We start from the raw sequence: 16,072 nt of genomic DNA on the forward strand, positions 1-16,072 counted from the left end.
TTCAGCTGAACACATTTCTTTTTATTAAAAATATGCAATTATATAGGAGCTCAGACCCATATTTAATGGTCAAAATTAGTCCTAAATGATGCAAAGTGGCCATTTTACAAAAGCCAGAGCTGATCAGGCAGCCAATTATAACCTAAGATTTCTGGTTTTGATGTCTAAGTCAGACAACTACATGCACTGTGGGTTTAGCATTTTAGCACTAAGCAGAACTGGTTGTGAATTTGGTTCAAGTCAGTACAGAAACTGGGGAAAAACCAGAAACTTAAATTTGGATTCCACACTTTCCAAAAGGTATAGGACAGTCTAATCTGGTTTGTAGGGGAAGGCCAGAGAATCAACTAACATGTTAAAAAGGGACTTATCTCCTTAGATTCGGCGCATCAGGAAGAATAACATTTGACACAATAAAGGAGGATTAAGCAGCACAGTATTTTACTGAGAAGAAATCTGTGCTGCATTTACACCACAGTGCAATTCGTATTAATAAATCTGAAAAGTCACGCTGATCGTTGTAACATGTTTCCAAGAAGCAAAAATGAACTTTTTTTTACAGCATCCTCTGTTCTTCCCCACTTCTTACCTCCATTTTGGACTTAATAACACTGATTTCTCTCTCCATCTCTTCATGCCTTCGAATCAGGTTTTCAACACTTTCCACATCTTTCCCATAATCCAGTGCTTGTATCAGTACACTCTGGAGGGGGCAGTAAGATGTGCAAATGGTGAAGATGAAAAAAAGCATAAGGATCACATCTTAATACTTTCAAATAGTCTTCTCCTTCCCTTCTTCATATTTCATCTGAATGTTCTTATTGTCTTTTAAAATATCATTAGGGCACCTTCTCTGCACTCCTTACAGAGATGGAACAAGAATTCACAACTCTTTGAACAGTTGCAATCCTACTTAAAGTGCCTCAGCCATTCACATATAAAACAAAGACAGGAATGTTTCCCTGCATTTCTCAATCTTTCTTTTCCCTTTTTTTCCCATATACCAAACCAGCTAAATATTTCCCATTAAACTGTGGCACAGAAATTTTCATCTGTGTTTTATGAAAATATGGAAAATAAAATTGACCCTCAGAACCCTACCAGAAATGAATCCCAGACAATGAAGAAATACATTCATAAAAGTTATAAAAATTTCAAACCAACAGCCTTGTAACCTTAAGTAGTACCACTGTGTATCTGCCTACTGATTTACAGTTAAATTAATATCTGTAGTTATGTGAATGAAATAATTAGGGTTTATATAGCCTTTTTCTTCTAGTAATCTCAAAATTATAATCCAGGATAGGCATTTTTACCTCCATTTTCTGAATGAATAAGATTTTCTACAACTTTTCAAAGTTGCATATTTAATATGTCTGCATTGCACAGAAGGGAGATATATGCAAGCTAGTGTTGAATGAACTAACTTTGAATTTGGAACACTAGAAGTTGTTATTCAAGCTAAGTAGATAATTTAGAAGAAGCTCTATGGTAGCTCAGCTAACTGGCTTTTGGTATTCAGCACCAACGTGGCTCAGCACTGTGTGATGGAGATGCAAACTGGATCCAGACAGCTATCAAAGGTCACTGATGGATACTCAGAATCTCTCTTAGCAACTGGCATGCCTGGGTTTATCACTGTTAGCAAAACAGAACATTTTCCTATTTCAATTAATCAAGAGCTGAGAACTCACCTTCTCGGTAATTCTCTCTGTGATGTCATCAATTTCTCTGATTAATGCATGCATCTCTAGGGCTCCCTCTAACTTCTTCCTGTATGCATTCAGGTTGCCATGGAAACTGTTCCACCTTTTATGGAAAAGAATATTTCAGAGGTGTATTTCAGAGGAGAGGATTTCCACAACTGAATTTCATGATGCTCAGGTCTAAGTAAAAAGACAGGATTTATGAACTACCTTTTGTATGGATCCCCACTTCCCCACAACAGGGGACACATCACAGGGATAAAACATTATCCTGACAAGACTACCTGGTTATATTTTTTCCAAGTTTTCAGGATGGCATGGGGCTTAAGAGCTAAAAAGTACCAATCCAGTTTCCTTAAAGTCTTGATAACCTCACAATCCCTATCTTCATGATTTTGGTTCTTAGCTAGCGGGCTGTGAAGTAGCAAAAGCAATATGCACTTCACCAGGACAACTATGTGAACAGGTAGAAGTGTCCTAGCTTCATTGATCTAGTGTGTAAAGAGACATGACTTTGGCCCTGCTGGATTAGAAATCCTTCTGGCTAACTACTATGAGAGTCTTGAAAGGCAACTCCCGTGCCTGATGTTTGGTAGTCATGATGTTAAAGAAGAAAATATATGCTGCAATTCCTCCATTTATGCCAGCCCAAGACACCTATTCTTCCCTTCTTGTTTTTGCCTTACACAGAAGCTTTAAAATCATACTCACTTCTCATTGAGCTGCTTCCGGCGCTCATAGATTGTCTTTGTTTCTTCCTTGTTCTGTCTCTCCAGTTTCATGGCCAGGGCATTGATAGCCCTGATGTGAGCATCGTCCACTGTCATCTCCTGTAAAGTGAGAAAAGGAACAAAGGTATGTGTTTGAAATGCTTGTGACTGAGTTTTCCACTGAAACATGAAAACCAACAATAACAGCAACAAGCAAGAGTTTTACCTCACTACCAAACATTTCAGACACATGGGATTTAGTCTACTACAGCTGCTCGTGTTACCAGTCTCTGATGAGAAGACAATAAAGGCAAGAAAGGACATTAATGACAATAGTACAACAATAATCTAGGCCTAGACGAGGACACTCAGAGCTTCATTTCTAAGCCCGGCATTCCAGCAGGGTCTTGTTTATTGAAGAACCATAGATGCAGTTACTGGCTACATAGGTGGCTTCTGTGGAACAACTGATGTTTGGCAGATTGTTCCTCTATCAAACAGGTAGTGACTTGTGGCACCTAGGCCTACTCACTGTTTTTTTTGAGATAGGCTTCTGTCCAGATATGCCTTCTGTACTGTGGACAACAGGCTTAAAATCCATACAGCCTTGAGAAACCCAGACAACCCATGCCACTGAGTTTTCTTCTAAAGCAACATCACTGCATTTTAAAAGGTATGCTAAGCCTTCAAGGCAACTTGCTTCCTAGGTACATACCACAGAAATGATAATATTTGCACACTGCACGTATAATCTGGACTACAGTGGAATAATTGTTCTTTTGGAGCATGATGGATGGCCAACACTGAACACTGCTCCAAGATTCAAAAACATTTTCATTTTTCCAAGACTAGTAAATCACAAGCTTAGTGGGGAGACATTAATCACTCGTGTAGTAGAAGCACAGCTGCAAAATGCCAGCACACTGTTAATAGAAGTACTGACTCCATTTGTATTTTATTTATGCTACATCCATGCCAACATCCATGTTTCCATATGTACTTTACTATTACACACAACCATAACGTAAAAAAGAGAAGCCAGCAGACAGCCAGATATTCTTCAGAAGCCCTGCAGTCTCCTCCTCTGGGAAGTAATAGCAGCACAATGTGACAGAATATGAGTAGAAAATCTGGCAGCCATCAATGCAGGATGATTGCTCCCTACGCTGGTCTCGGGTTTGTCTAGGGGTGAAACCTAGACTGGATGGATGCACACACTGGCTAGGACCAGCCTGCTTCTGTCTGTATCACCCTATGAAGTACTCTATAGCTACACATCAGCTATGAGGGTATCACTGTCCCAGCCTTTTTCTGTAGGAGTCACGTTCAGAGTGGTACAGGAGCAGTGGCTACAAGATGATAGTATCTAAGGCCAAGAGTTTCCTGTGGCACATAAAGTCTACCTTATGCTGACTGGGACGCTGGGCTGTTTCTGTGTCTTTCAGCATCCTCCTTTTGGCTGGTACAACCTGTAGTAGAGCCCTTGCTCCACCCCTTAGCTCACAGTTCAGCTGGTGAGGACTGAAGGGCCGATGAAGGTCTGATGAAGGTCTCTTCACTTCACTAACTCCCTGGTGCTGAAGCTTGAGTATTTTGTCTCTCTAACCACATCCAGTACTATGTACTGTCACAAGAAATTCTGCCAGCCTCTGGAAAGGGGAGCTCAAGGTTTTCTCCTAGGTGTCAGGCATATCTACACTGTTACTTTGCATAGAAGAGGATTGTTTCCTCCTGCTGTTAGGCAACAGAAATAAATCATGGGAGCTGCCATAACAGGAATTGGCCACAAAATAACAGGCAAACAATGGATAAAGAATATTAGGAGAAAACATTAGAGCAAGCCTCAACTCACAAAGTACTAATATACCTCTCTCCAGACCTTCCTCACAGCTTCCAGACTAGCAGATCAGCACAGTAATCTTTCCTGTGTGACACACAGACCTGTTAGTCCACATCTGTAGCAGTTTGCACAACAGAGAGAACAAGAGGTTGCTGCAAATTCCTTACAGCTCTCACAGTGGGAGCTGAAGTACATCACAAGGAGGCCCTTGCTGTGGCAGGGCCTGTTCCCCAGCATTCCCAAGGTTTGGTGCCCAGGTTAGCACACCTCACTGGGGGCAGGAGAGGCAGCTGGTGTGACTCAGCACCACAAAAGAGGGTCAGAGATCTCAGCACAGAAAGGTGAACTGTGCAGCTGTCTTGTCACATGGCTGCTATCCAAAATGTAAACCACTGCTCTATTTCACTAAATGTCTGATTATTAACGTTATGATTTATGACCTACCACATGTGCTGTATAAACAAAGCCCCCCAAATATACATGCTTCATTTGGGTGAAGGATTATGAAAAACTTGACTGTTCCTCAGGAGGAGGGGAAGGGAGAAATAAAGGAGGGAAATGGAGAACTTTTTATGGGCTTGTTCATGGAAGGTCTATATCAACTTTCAGATTCAAACAAATGTGGCTGAAACAACCATTTAAAATCCACTTTTGGGTGGAACTCACTGTAAGTTGCAGGCTGCATGAACCAAACCAGAAATTTGGTGAAATTCAGGCTGCCACAGCCAACTTTCTAGTCATGTAATGCAATTCAAAATTTTTGGTTGTGTGATGAGTGCCTGACAGGTCTGTTTAGACTTCAAAGCAGAAGGCACAATAAGGGAAAATTCTATCTATTTTAATGGCTTATGTAGTGGTAATGCTTCCTACCCCTCAGGGGACTGGAACCATATTTGCTACCTGGATATATTGCTGGGCTGAAAAGGTAACTGCTGCTTCCAGCCACACAAGGAATGTGCATGGAAAACATCTCTTACCCCTGATGTTGCTCCACGGAACTCATTCAGCTTTTTCATGAGCTGCAGGCAGTGTTCATAGTCATTTCCCACATCACCTACATTAATCATGACTTCCTGGAGAAATAAGCAGCAGACAAGCAAACATTCAGGCTGAGTGCAAGAACACAGCATGTCCCAGTGCTTACGCTGATGCAATCAGTTCTGTGATGTGTCTGTAAATCACTGACCTGCAGCTTCTGAGGTAGTCTCTTCTGATCTTTAGATAATTACTAGATTTAGTCCCAACTCTCTCTCCAATCTATTACTGATTATGAAAGCAATCTCTGAATGAAAACTTAGTGGATCAAGTGACTTCACTCTTACAAAGAGAAACTTTCAGATTTCATACACAATGAGAGTGAGTGCCAGTTGCCAAATGCTTCAAGTCTCTTCCATTCTAGTCTGTTTTCATTTCTGTCTCGATAGAGACACACGAGATGACTACCAACAATCACAATCTCTTTATGTGCACATTTTACATGAGAACATGTGCTAATGCTGCCCAACTGACTCTGGCACAGAAACACTCTGGAAAATGTTTAGAATTTGTTGAATCATTCCTTCCATATTGCTTATAGAACTTGTCATGATTCTTCCAGGCAAAAGCCACTAAGAAAATAACTTGGAAGATGACACATTTATCAGAAGTTTTCTGCTGAATAGCAAGTCTCTAGTGTGCTGCTTGGGTTAAATACTAGACTCCATTTACCTTCTCCCTGATCCAGGCTTCCACCTGGTCCACCTTCTGGAGAAGTTCCAGAAAGTCCCGGCTGTCCTCTAGCATCTTTCCACGAGCAGCAACAGCTCTCTTCAACTTCTCCCAACGCTCCTGAAGCATGCGGACTCGGCGACGGATCTCTCCTGATTTCGGGTGGCTTTTTGATACCAGGTCTTCTCCTTTCTTCACATTCAGAAGAAGAAATTATAAATTAATTTTGCCATTGCCATGTTACATGACCTTTCTAGAAGGACTCTTACTTTCTTAACGTGGACTGCATAATAAATTACTAATATAAATTCTTACTGCCCAAATGATACTGCTCATCTGGAAAGCTTTTGTGTCTGGAGGGAATCAAGACCACTAGAATTTGAATATTTCCCTGCCAAGAATGACATTCATGGGGTGGAAGCACCAAGAGAGGTATTGCAGGTGATCGTACCCTTAAGCTATGTGATTCACCCAGTTTCAACAAGAATGTTCACAAATTTGGTATGAAGTCCTATTTACCTTTTGTAAGAGTAATCACCCCAGGCAAGGAAGAAGTCAGTGATATCTTCCTGTTCAGGCAATAAGGAAAGATGGAAGTTCCCTAGATGGAGCAATTAACAAATCTCTATGTTGTAAATTAGCAGAATTACATTTCCATGGCATAGCAATTGGGTTCTTGTCACACAAGTAGGATAATTGATATAGAAGTGGTGAACAAGCTACCCTTCCTTTTCATTCCGTCTACCTGTCCTTTGGATAACCAGCAATAGTCTGTAAAAACACTAGGAGAGTGAGAGAGTTACCTTATTAACAGCCGTGATGATTTCTTCATTTGCTAGAATCTCTGCCTCAAAGACCTGATGTTTCTGCAGCAGCTTCATTTTGTCCTGCAGATTGCTGGGGTCTTGTATGGAAGGATCCTCTAGCTTCTGCATGCGCTCACTGATCCAGTCTTCTGCCTGCAGCAGTGTGAGACATCAGAGTTAGCGTGACATGCTGTTTTGGGGCCTCCTCCCAAGACATGTCATTGCTCTATGCAACTGCCTATGCCTGGGCTGGGCAGATTGATCTGGAAGCTGACAGCAGAGGTGGCTCTCCCATTTCTGAACTATTCTACTTGCTAGAAAATGCAAGCAGGTAGGAATGAAAGTAGGTTTTAACTGACCACAAGAATAATAAAAATTCCTTGAATACCCCAAATTTTATTGCAAGCCATAAACAGATTATGCAGTCTTCTAGATTATATAGAGAGAATCCTTCAGCAGATATGCAGCCTTGATATGGTAGACATATTTAAAATGAGATTATGACAGCTGAGCCTTGGATTTAGGGCTCTGAGTTTCATCTCCTATCTCTGTCATTGACCTACCTGTAAGATCTGGGTTAAGATCTTAAGAATTCTGTGCCTCACTTATAAAACATCATTTTACATCAATCATAGAATCACTTTGGTTAGAAAAGACCTTTGAGATCATCGAGTCAAATGAGATCCTTTCCTGATCTCAGCAATGTTGTGAGACCTAAGTGGAAAATGCAAAGCAAATAAAGCCTTTCTGATGGGGCCAAGCACTAGTCAGATTATTTGAAAGCAAATACAACTCTGTTTGCTTTTACATTTCATAAAATAGTCTAGTCAGGAACATCAGATTCAGACAAGCAGGTGAACCATGAGGACTAACAAAGCAAAGAATATGTGTTTCTCTTAGGAAATTCTTTTTTAGGGATTTAAATGTATGCAGAATAAAATGGACAATAACATAGTGGGGCTTCCATAATTTTCTTTAAAGTCTGCTAAACTTTAGTCCTTATCACTGAAGGAAATATTTTCTATCCATCAAAACACTGAGAACTGAACACCTGACATGCGTTGTAACTGATCCGGTTGTCCTCAGACCACTAAAGTAACCTAATGTTTTGACAACACAAGAACAGCAAATTGAAGCCAGCTTTATCAATTTGAAAGCATCTTGGCTGTCCTTGTGGAACTGTGCTACATGCACACAAGACTTGACAAGTGGAGGATTTTTCTCAGTTAATTAATGATTTGAAGTGTTGTTTCAGCTGCTGAAATTCTATAAACAATAACAGAAATAGCTTTCAGTAGCAGCACACTCTCAAGAAACTGTTCCCCTCCAAAGCACAGTTAGAGACTCAGACAGAAGCCTTATGTCAAGGTTGCCCAGGACAGCACACTGTCATCTGCTGTTTTCATTTCTGACACCCTCCTCATAAGCTAAGGCCTTCTCCCATTACCCAGCCGCACATTAACGCTTTAACGTCACTTAACTGACTTCTCATTTGTATGGGAGAGGCTCGTCCATACAGTTAGGATGAGAAACAAATGAATTCCCTGTACCTATCTACTTAAAGGGTGATTTCTTTCCTGCTTTTTAATAATAAGCAACGGCTTAATGACAGACGGAACAAAGATATTTTAAAAAATCACATCTGCAGTCTTAGTGGCTTGGTTTATTTTAAGGCTTACTTAGTATGGCTCTACAGAGTGTGAGATTCTTCTCCTGGCCCCATGTCCACATTCAGGTGTGAAGCAAGGCTGATCTGTTGTCCCAAGATCTTTTTTCTATAGGAAGACTTACAGTTGTCTGGACAGGCATTTCTACTTCGTTGAAGAAAACAGTGAGACTAGTGTTATGCTCAGTTGTAGGCACATGGGATTAGTCTTATTTCTATGGGACTCATAAAAAATGTGGGCACTATCAATTTAGAAGCCTACATTTTCAAAATATCAGTTACTGTATCCTCAAGAGCACAAGCTTTTTGTGAAGTACATGGATTTTTAATAACATAAATATTTAAACATATAAAGGGATGTGCCTGTTCTAGACATTTAGAGATAAATCCTAATTTTATCTCTCACTCCTCTGAGATAAAGTAGTAAGTGCTTTTTATTCTCTTGTAAAGAGGGTGAAAGGGAAAGGAAGTTAAGTGACTCTAATATGATGAGCAAGTTTCAGAGTCAGTATTAAAACTCACAGACAGCTTTAGAAGTCAAAACTTCCAAATTTATGATCTTTCCTCCACAATAACTCAAACAAATACACATATTTCTAAGTAGCAACCTTCTCATTTGCCTTCCATGTTAACACTGAGGTACGGACTTTGTGACATAGTCTGTAAGTCTGTCTCATTTCTTTGGGACTAGAAAAGCACCCTATTTCTACTGTGGGATAGCGTGTTCTATTTTGTGAGCTGCATGTGATCTCCTGAGTTAGTCGTTGCGGGTTTGGGGCAGAAAGTCCTATGTCCTGAAAAGGGCACAAACTGCAGCAACTAGCCTTCTAAGCAGACCATATGATGTTGAGCTCTCCATCCTCTCATCAGTAATCACAGACTGGGTTGTCTTTGTACTGATGTGCGTAGCATTCTGTGTAATTGCTTCTAGAGAGTAACTAGGAGACTTAACAATGACAGCAATCACTATTTTCTGCTGACATAAAAAATTCTGTTTGATCAATAGAAATGACTTAAGATGACTGCAGGAGAGAGAGTTTGCAGGGGACTGGGACCTGAGCTATGGGACTTGTTCTCCTAATAAGTAAGAATAAGCAATGACCTCATTGATTTCACAGCTAAACTCAAAACTCATCTCTGCAATTTAACATCCCTTTGGGGACTATTCTCATATATGAACTTGTACACATCCAGAACATCATTAAAATCAAATTAAACATTCCATTCTACCCAACAAAGAGGGAGAGAGATATTACTGTAAGGTTGTTGTTTTTTTTTTAATTCACTGGTGACATTCACATTTTACAGGAGAAGGCAATGAATTTAGATGGGCGAGGTAAACGTGGAGATAGTTTGAGAGCAAAAACTCCCTATGGAACTCTTGGCCTAATTTATGCAGAGAAAGTGGATGAGAAGGAAAATGTTCCTTACAATACAAGACCAGATCTTCTGCTATAAGTGTGTGATTCAAGAAAGAAGGGGGACCCCACCCCATGCACTGATTTGACAGTTACGGGGGAATGCATAAGTATTCCTGCCTAATGGCTTGATTGTATCTCTAGGAGGGCATTGATGGTTTCCCTGCCACAGAGGATGTTGGCAGTTCTATGACCTTTCCATCAGAGGTGCATCGCTCTTTTGAAAATGTTAGCATTGTGCAATGCACCGTCCACTCCATCCACTCTGCTCTGCTAGTCCATAAGGTGGACTGCCCATTACTGGTGGACTGGTTCATGTGACAGGAAAAGCATAGCCAAATAAGACGAGTTAATATTAGGCTGTGTAAATAATTCCTGACAAAGTTTATTAAAAAAACCAACCAACCAAACAGCGTGCAGCTCTGGCTCTTTAGTATAGACAAAGAAGAGAGTATTTAAGTGTTTGATTATTTTATTGGGGGTGAGTGGGGGGAATGCCAAATATATTGTGCTGTAAATGGAATTTTAGCAGCCATTTATACCTTCAATTACTCTTTAAAAAAAAAAAAAATGTTGTCAGCAGCAGCTGTGTTACGGGAATTCATTTGCCTTTGGTCACAGTCATAATCTGAACTGTGTCAGGACAATGGGGCTTTTTCATGGGCTGGGAGGTGACAAGCACCTGCAGTTTTTCTTTAACCTATGGAGGAAGTTCCATGGCATGCAACAGCAGAAGTGATGCATACCTGACCAGCAAGAGTGTTTGCAAACGTCCCTCTGGGCGTGTGTGTTGCTGTTCATGCCAGCACACTGGATGCTAGCACATTTTTCAGTCACACACATATTGTGCTGCCCTTTGAAAGACTGACCTAGTATGTCTTTCCAACAGTAGTGCCAGCAGCAGAGCTACTCAGTTACAGGACTAAGGCCAGAACAGGAGACAAAGATGAACATATTCTGCAGAGACCAGTCCACAGTAGCAGAAGAGCTATGCCAAGTTACAGCACTGTTTTGAAGTCTTTCAGTGAACACTCGCTAGTAAAGCTTTGCACCCTTGCCATAATGCTTTCCACTTTGTATTCACCCTGATTTGAAATATATTTTCTTTTCCACCAAAGGAACTTAAGGTAGCAGCTGACAGTTTTTCTTTTATTAGTTTTATTTTAGCAGAGCTCCTGATGCGTAAAGAAGCTGTAATGGGCACAATGCCACAATGATGGTATAGTAACAGCAGTGGCATCGGAACACTTACCCCCTTGTGTGAGTGTGGCAGAACAGGACTTGCCATACCAGAGTAGATTATCAGTACATCGAGTCTCTGGCAAGGGCGAGCACTTCATCCAACACAGGATGAAGGCAGCTCCTCTGCCTTCCACCCCCATCCCAGTCTACCCTCTTACCTCTTCCAAGTTCTGGTAGAAAAGTGCCAGAAGAAGGGCAGTCTGAAGCCTCTCTCTCCTACTCTGGGATAGATCCTTGATCTGCTGCTTCCTCTCACGAATGGCATTCAGTTTGTGCTGGATCTTTAGCCCTTCCAGTCCACCAAACTTTTCTAGCCTGCTTGCCTGTTCTTGAAGAGACATCATCTGAGGAGGCAACCAATCTGAAATTACTTTTATGCCGCCAAGTGGTGTGAAAGAAATAAAAACCAGGCTCCTTTCCATACCTAAAAGATTGTCTTTTTTTTTCTGGAATGAACCAAGAATAGCAAGGACAAGTTAACCAGCATTGCCCACACCCTGTACTATGTTACATCTATGACATCCTTGTCATAGATCTCCGTAGTGCACGCTGGCTACTTAAATTAAAGCTGAAGCTCCACGAGTCCCTATGCCACTAATCATCCAGTGCAAGGAATCACAGAGCAAGCCTGACACCTGTAAGTGCTCAGGTTTTATTGCTTTGTGGAATTCAGGTGTTGGAAGGTAGCTCTAAACATGAGCAATCAGTCTGGCAGAGAGCTGGCACGGGTTCTAGGAGCTCAGTCCTTCTGGGGAACCCAGGCACATCCCCAGGTTTGAGTTTAGCCCCTGCCTGGGTGAATTACAGCAGCGGCCACCAGCCAGGCACTTTCTTTTGCATGTGGGTGAGCATCTATTCCAAAGGCGCAAGGAGGCTAGCCAATTTGGTACAGACATTGTACACCAAACATATATTTAAATAACCAGACAAGTCATCCCCTTTAACCTACTGTATTTTACTTGCTTTAAAAGCCACTGTTTTTTTGTTTTTTTTTTTAATGAAAAAAGCAAAAACTTCTGATATCCATAACACACAATATGGCCTGCTTTAAATATTTCTTCTGGTAAGTCTCACTTACTAAGCATTTTTCCTGTCTACTGCAAGACAATACAGGCAGGACTTGGGCATGGGGTGTTTAACACTTGTTCTCCACTGCTCTGCCTCATATTTCAGTAGGCTTCCCCATTTTCTCTTTGGTTCAAGTATATCAGGCATTTTGCACCCATCAGCAATTTAATGTATTCCCATATTAAAAAAAACAACAACAACAAAATCATTCTAGCTCCTGGGTTGGTAGAATACTTGTTGATTTTTGTACCTTCTCATCCTGTGATGTCAGAAGCTTCTCAAAAGCCTCATGTTTCCTTATCAGTTGCTCTACTTCATCCACAGAGCTTCCGAGGTCACTGCTTTTCAAATAAATCTATAAAAAAAAGTTTAATATTTTTCTCAGTGGATTAATTATCACATAAACCTGATTCGTAAATATGAGAAGAGGTGTTAATTCTGCAGTTGAGTGTACACCTGAGGAGAAAAAAAGGAATAGAAGGCAACTGAAATTGGAAATTCAATAGTAGAGCTCCATGGTCTTGAGCAAGAAAGAGAAGTGTTAACAGGTCCAGCTAAGCAAAGTGACCTATCACTGCTTATCGCAACCACTAAGTCACGAGGCTGGCAGTGAATTCCAGAGGTCTAAGCCATCCTTGTCATCCAAAACAAGATCAACACTGTCATGTCTGACAGACATCTGTATGATTCCTTCTTAAAAGACTTCCAATCACAGAGACTTTTCAGTCTCTCTGGGTAATTTATTCCAGTGCTTCGTTACCTTTACCATTAGCAAGATTTTCCAAAAATATCTAGCCTGAAAATGCATTGCTAACACTTCACCTCATTACATACTGCCCTCTTCATCACAGAAAGGAGATAATTCATTTTAACATCTGCTTCAGCCTTGTTTGTACGCTTTTTGCATACTGGGATTTCTATCTTCTCTAGGCTAAAACTACCCTGAAAAAAATCAATCATTCCACAAAGGCTGTGTCTTCTTGACCCTGATTATTCTTATCACTGTCCTCTGAGTTTTCTCCATTTCCACTAATTTTGAAACAGGGTTCCTTAATACTTGATGCAATAAGTGGCAACAAGCAATAAGGCTGCCAGAGCAAAGGTAGTGAAGGCAGCAGAGAGCTTATGTGTGCTTCCCAAGCTGTAATCCTCTGCATGTGTAACTGTGTATGGTGTTTATCTTTTACACAATACCGTGAACTCAAGTTCACCTTGTAATCTACTACAAGCTTCCAGAAACTTTTCAGAACTGCTATCAGACCAACTTGTACCCATCCTGTATTTATGCAGCTGATTATTCCTGAAAGATGTAATAGCTTGCACCTGTACCATGTGCATTACATCTGTTATTTTTTTTCAGGCCATCTTTCCAACTTGTCTGCATTAATTTTATTTACTGTCTTCCCTGTCAGTCTCTGATGCAGAAAGACTTTAGTCTAAAATAACAAATGCAGTTTTAAGGAAACTGACCTCTGCATTTTCGCTTTTAAACAGTGTAAGGACCTTTTCTAACTAATCCATATACATCTCTAATGCACCACAGTGTTTCTTGACTCTTTTCTGGTGTTAAGAAAACTGACTACCCAATTACTTCTCCCATGCATTCTGTTATGTTCAGTTTTGTCAAATGCAAAAGAATAAACAACATTGTTATCTATTACCAAGAAAAAAATAAGCTTTTCTGCAGGCCAGTAGGAATTTATTCTTTTCCAGTATATTTAATTCCCTTTAATCCCCAGTTTCTTCCCCTATTCAGTGACAGGACAACAGCAAGACAAAAACCCCAATCAGACACTCTGATGGGACATGAGCAAAAATGACCTGCCAACAAGGTTCACAGTGGAGTGAATACGATTGGACAGATTTTTGGAGTTCAGGCTGCTATGGGGGACTGCATTTATCAGCTGGGACATAGCACTGTGCAATCCATTCTGTGAGCTCATGGAATCGTAAGTATTTGGGTAAGGATGAGACATTCCAACCTGTAATTCTACCTGGGTAAAGTGCAATTAGCAGAGATGGAAGAAGAATTTGAGATCAGTGATACAGTGTGAAAGAACTAAGAGGTGAGAATAAAATCAGTGAAACAACAGAACTGCTAATAGTTTCAGAAGGGGGCTGGTAAAGAACACGGGTAAATCTGCACCTTAAAACCATAAATGTGCACAGGAGAAATAACATCTAGAGAGAGATCTCTTGCTTTGCAAAACATTACTGTTCTGTAGCAGTCTGACAGGGTGTTTTTTACGGGAGAGAAAATATATTCTTCAGCAACTACTTTAGAAAACCAGTGATCATGTTCATTGTCTGGACAGAAGTGTTGGATGACTGTTTAACCCCCCAGGGCATCTTATGAAGGAGAGGTTTCCCAGGCATGTGTTATGTGCAGGGGAATCCACACCTAATTGTCAGGGTCTGAGTGCTCCAACAGGCTCTGGCGGCCCTGACCATCCCCTGGACAGCCCCCCGGCTCCCACCTGGAGGTCACTCTGAGGCTGTCATGGCCCAAGCCCTGCCTGAGCTGCATTGAAGGGAGGCCTGAGCCCTGCCCTGGTCCTCCTGGACAAACCCCAGATTTCAGTCATTACCTGGCTTTGTTGCCTTGATCTCCAGCTGGTTGATGGACCTTGTTACTGTTGCCACCACTCAGGCCTCCTTGGCAGCTATGGCTAAGAGGACTGACAGCCAGACTTGGCCTGACTTTCTGGTTCATTTTTTGGGAGTTAATGAGAGGAATATTTTGCATATATAGAAAAATGCACAGAACCAGGCCAGATGTTCAAACCGCTCTATACTAATCCATGCCAAGTATCAGAAGAGAGGTGAATAAATCCCAACACAGTAATCACTGTCAAGAAGATGAGGCCACTGTACAAGAGACCTAAGTTTTTAATAAGTCTGGCCCATAAATCACCAGGATGCCTAAAGAAATACGTTAACACCTGTTATGCCTCTCTATGTTAAATACAACCCCCACCAGAAGGCAGATATTCTGTCATGCAAACTTTAATCCTTTGATCTATTCTACTTATCAAGTGTATGAAATTATGACAGATTTTTTTTTTTTTTTAGAGTGTTTTTTGATTTGGTTTGCAGCCACCAGCCGCATCTCTATTTTGATGTTTTAAGTGTTGCTTTAAAAGCATTGTAGCTTCTCTATCATATTTTGTGGATTATCTACCATTTTTGGTCAAAAAAAGGTTTACCTGTGGAAAACAGAATTCCCATAATTTTGTATGTATCACTCCAGGACCTTTAATTTATTGTTAGCAGTGAAACTGCAAACTCTGTGATACCTGAAGAAATGCTCAGCCATTAGTTTTCCTGCTCATATTTCTGTGGTGAAAGAAAATGGCAAGGGACATCTACTGGTAAAGATGGTTACTTTCTTTGGAAAAGGGAACAGAGACATCTGAGAGCAGGGGTGTGGGATGGCTAGACACAAGCAGCTGCTACTGGAGTGCCCAGTGCTTTGCTCCCACTGAAAATCACTACACACAAATAACACTGAGCACTCAAAGCCCCATCCCTTCAGCTATTACAGCAGTGGGAAAAAGTCCTCCTGACTTCTGAAAGCTTTGGACCAGGTTCTTCAAGTAGAAGCCTGTGCAAAAGCTGTTGGGAACCCAGGTTTTAATACTGAGAAAGAAAACTGGTGCACAAAAAGAAATTTGGTGCAAAAGAAAACTTGCTGCGTACATTACAGGAAATATGGCAATATGCTTAGAAGAAAGCAGCCCTAGTATCATGAACAGTGCTATTTGGAGAGCTGGTGAGGTAAAACCTTTCCATTCCTCTTTTAAACAGAGTTTTTATGACAGCAATTGCTAGAATCAGAACCACAACATTTTTTTTTCATTTAAGCATTTGTTATACCAATCTGAAAGCAGAATGGAAACACTTCCATAC

At 40.9% G+C, this 16,072-nt stretch overlaps 1 protein-coding gene across 1 annotated transcript in view; it reads right to left on the reverse strand.

Moving 5' to 3' along the window:
• The window catches only part of SPTBN5 (spectrin beta, non-erythrocytic 5), a 97,485-nt gene that overhangs the window by 29,099 nt on the left and 52,314 nt on the right, over window positions 1-16,072 (reverse strand). Inside the window, 8 exon segments of the mRNA XM_035895746.1 lie at window positions 590-703; window positions 1,695-1,809; window positions 2,418-2,536; window positions 5,234-5,329; window positions 5,964-6,155; window positions 6,767-6,922; window positions 11,254-11,439; window positions 12,414-12,518. Coding sequence (XP_035751639.1) covers window positions 590-703; window positions 1,695-1,809; window positions 2,418-2,536; window positions 5,234-5,329; window positions 5,964-6,155; window positions 6,767-6,922; window positions 11,254-11,439; window positions 12,414-12,518 — 1,083 coding nt within the window.

This window comes from Egretta garzetta, unplaced genomic scaffold (assembly GCF_000687185.1).
Source record: "Egretta garzetta isolate BGI_Z169 unplaced genomic scaffold, ASM68718v1 scaffold526, whole genome shotgun sequence".
Classification (NCBI taxonomy): domain Eukaryota; kingdom Metazoa; phylum Chordata; class Aves; order Pelecaniformes; family Ardeidae; genus Egretta; species Egretta garzetta.